Source organism: Frankliniella occidentalis, unplaced genomic scaffold, assembly GCF_000697945.3.
Source record: "Frankliniella occidentalis isolate FOCC.00 unplaced genomic scaffold, Focc_3.1 Scaffold3958, whole genome shotgun sequence".
In the NCBI taxonomy this organism is placed as follows: Eukaryota; Metazoa; Arthropoda; class Insecta; order Thysanoptera; family Thripidae; genus Frankliniella; species Frankliniella occidentalis.
The window spans coordinates 2,331-5,366 of NW_026271010.1; the positions used below are offsets into that span (position 1 = coordinate 2,331).

A 3,036-nucleotide genomic window follows, 5' to 3' on the forward strand; every position below is an offset into this window, starting at 1 on the left:
AAATACCGCCCCCAAGTCCCCAAGACTGTTTCTACCACAACTGTAACCCCCCTCCCCCCCCCACTCGCTTCTTCTTTACAACAGAACAGGGGCGCATAGGAGCAGGAGTTCGGGTGTGGCGTCGTGTGTTGTTGCAGCACCCCGACCTCGACCGAAGGGTTTCCCAGTAGTGCCTTAGTCACTGGTCTCGAGGGGACGTTACGAATCCCTCCAGGTTATATCCCTCCTACGAATCCCCACCCGTTTTCAGCCGGGTTGAGGGCCGAGGTTCGAGTCGTTCGTCCGTCTGTCCCGTCGTCAGTCGTCGTCAGTCGTCGTCAGTTTGTCGGTCGAGGTGGAGGCTGTAAGGACCCAGCTCCTCCCAGGACGGCGCCGTTCTCGCTGGACCCAGCCTCATTGCTACCCCAGCGTATGGTGAAACAATTTTTGATAAGTGCGGGTGAGTTGCAATAGGATATTCCGCTGTTAGCCAACCGGAACTTAAAGAAGAAAAGCATGACTGCTCGATCTGTTTGCATGACTGCTCAACTTGCCAAAGATGGCGGTCACAATAGCTTATGTCAGATAGGAGAGGGGGCAAAAACAGGCACTTCAGAACAACATATTGACATAAGGCGCGACTCATGCTTGCGCGCTAATTGGCTGACTGCCACACGCGACGTCATCGTTCAGGGGAAAACAGGTCGGACAGTCATGTTTTTCCTCTATGGGCGCCGATTTTCCTCCGGCAAAATACCCTCTGACTGTGTCCTGTCGCGTCCGCACAGCTCATCATGGACCAGCTTCCGGACGACGTTCTGGTGAGGGTGATGTCGCTGTTGAGCGAGGTGGCCGTCCTGGCCTGCCGCCTCGTGTGCAAGAGGTTCGGTGGCCTGGCCCTGCACCCGGACGTCTGGCGGCACCGGCGCGCTTCCTTCGGCCACGGAAACATATGCCAGTGCGCCGTGCTGCGCCTGGCGCCGTGCTTGCGCGAGCTCGTGGTCGACAACTGGCACAAACAACGACCCTCGGACGGGCCCCGCCTCACTCTGTTCGTCGCCACGTGCGCCGTGAGGGAGCTGTCCTTGTATGTGGGTGCCAAAGAAGTCCAGCCTGCTGCCAGGCTCATCAGACAGCAGCAGGTGGCCGGCCGGCTGAGGGCCGTGAGCGTGAGCTTCAGGAGTGCCAGGAATAAGGACGCAGCTGCAGCAGACGACGCGCTCAGCTTGCTGCTCATGTCGCTGGCCTCGACGTCTGGCGTGAAGATTAGTCTTAGCGTAGACGTGGAGGGCAACCTGCCAAAGTCGTCCCGCCTCGTCGAGGACGGCACCGTCGTACCGACCCTGAGGAAGTTATCTTGCCACCTCCGCCAGGCGACGGAGCACTTCCTCGAGAGCGTGCTGGCCCGGCACGCCACCACCCTGGAGGACGTGGACTTGGTCCCCATCCCCGACTCGTTCTACACTCCCGCCCCCGCCGCCTCGCCGGCGCGCCTGCTGGCCGGCATGCCGAACCTGCGCAAGCTGCACTGCTGTCTGATACCCGGCCTGGACGGCGTGGCGGCGTGCGAGTCGCTGCGGGAGCTGCGACTCACCGTCATGTCCTCCCACAAGGGCATCGCCGCCAACACTGCGGGGGCGGCCGAGCTGCTCCGCCGCGCCACCCAGCTACGCGACGTCCACGTGTTCGATAATCAAACGCACGTTCTGCACGACGTGGAGCACCATGCGTCGAGAAACAACAGCATCGTCGAGCTGATTGGGGGGCTGACCTCGTGCGAAGGTTCCCAACTGGAGTCGCTGTACGTGGAGCACGAAGGGGGAGCGCTCGCCCGGTTGCAGTCGCTGCTGGAGCAAGCGCTGCCCTCGCTGCCCACTCTGCGGAGGTTCAAGGTGAACGTGGCGTCCCAACAACTGCTGTCGGTGATCACCCCCGACACCAACCCGTCTCTGCGGAGCCTGCAGCTGTACCGGCACGAGATCTTTGAACTCACGCGGTGGATTTGCCCGCACGCCATGCTGCACACCAACAGACTCAAGGACATTCTATCGGCGAACCCCTCGCTCCATGTGGAGCTACATTCCTACGTCTGCTCTGCGGGTCACCCCTGCGGGGTCTGCCGCCGACTGCCTTGCCGCCTAAGTCTCGAGAATAAATTGCACAAATACAAGTACGTCGGTGTTTTCGCGCACCCCGTGGGCAAGTGTGCCTCCCCAGAAGACCATGCGTCTGTCGGCCTCTGGTTCCATGTCAGTGATTTGAAACATTACAACAGCTGCCAGTCAAGCTGTGTCTGATGGATCTGTCGGACCTCTTGCACTTTGACGGGCTTTGCTAACTGTCTTGTTCAATGATGAATGATGTGTGTACATTGTTAGGTACCTGTCTGATTTTGTGTATCACCTATATTGTAAGGAGTGAGTTAAAAAGTCACAATAATTGCAATCAAGTTTTCAATAAAATACATTGTTGTAGTACACTTAACGAGGGCACTTTTTCATTTTAACCTTTAATCCTCTCATTACATATAAAAAAATTAAACGTTGCTTGAAGCGGATAGAAAAATTTAGAAGTAGAGATTATAATTGGAAGTCAAAATGTTTTAGGGAAGATGTGAGGGAAGAGCATGTTTGGCAGGGAGGGGGGAAGAGAGAGGGATGTGCGATTTCACACTGCGGTAGAATGCAGCTGCCATGCCTTTGCCCCAGGTCCAGCCCAGCAGCGGCCCCGCCAGCACCGGCGCAGATGGGGTTGGCCGGGTCGGGTTGAGGGCAGAGGGGGGCTAAGCTAACCGGATCAGCAAACCTAAGAGTGTGCTGACTGCGTCGGGAGCACGGAGGCGAAAAAGGAGAAAAGGGGGGGGGGAGGCTCCTGCCCACCTGCGGAGAATACTGCCCACATAAGGCAAGCGATGAGAGTCAGGGGCCTCATCAGGAGCATTAAAGAAATCACCAGCTTAAAAGGGAAACAAAATAAAAGGATTTCCTGTACTCTTAGCAGGTATTTAAGGTTATAGGCCTATGATCACCCACCCGGATTGTTACCCAACTTTAAAAA

At 57.1% G+C, this 3,036-nt stretch overlaps 1 protein-coding gene across 1 annotated transcript; it reads left to right on the forward strand.

The window, feature by feature from the left end:
- The first annotated feature begins 95 nt into the window (after nt 1–95).
- LOC113205859 (uncharacterized) lies at nt 96–2,463 on the forward strand. Its single transcript, XM_026421636.2, has 2 exons — nt 96–439; nt 768–2,463. Exon 2 carries the CDS (start codon nt 774–776, stop codon nt 2,274–2,276), a length of 1,503 nt encoding a protein of 500 aa, XP_026277421.1. The 5' UTR covers nt 96–439; nt 768–773; the 3' UTR covers nt 2,277–2,463.
- The last annotated feature ends 573 nt before the right edge of the window (nt 2,464–3,036 follow it).

Bases quoted from the DNA above. Each gene is read 5' to 3' on its own strand.
- LOC113205859 (XM_026421636.2), top strand. From the start codon at position 774: ATGGACCAGCTTCCGGACGACGTTCTGGTGAGGGTGATGTCGCTGTTG.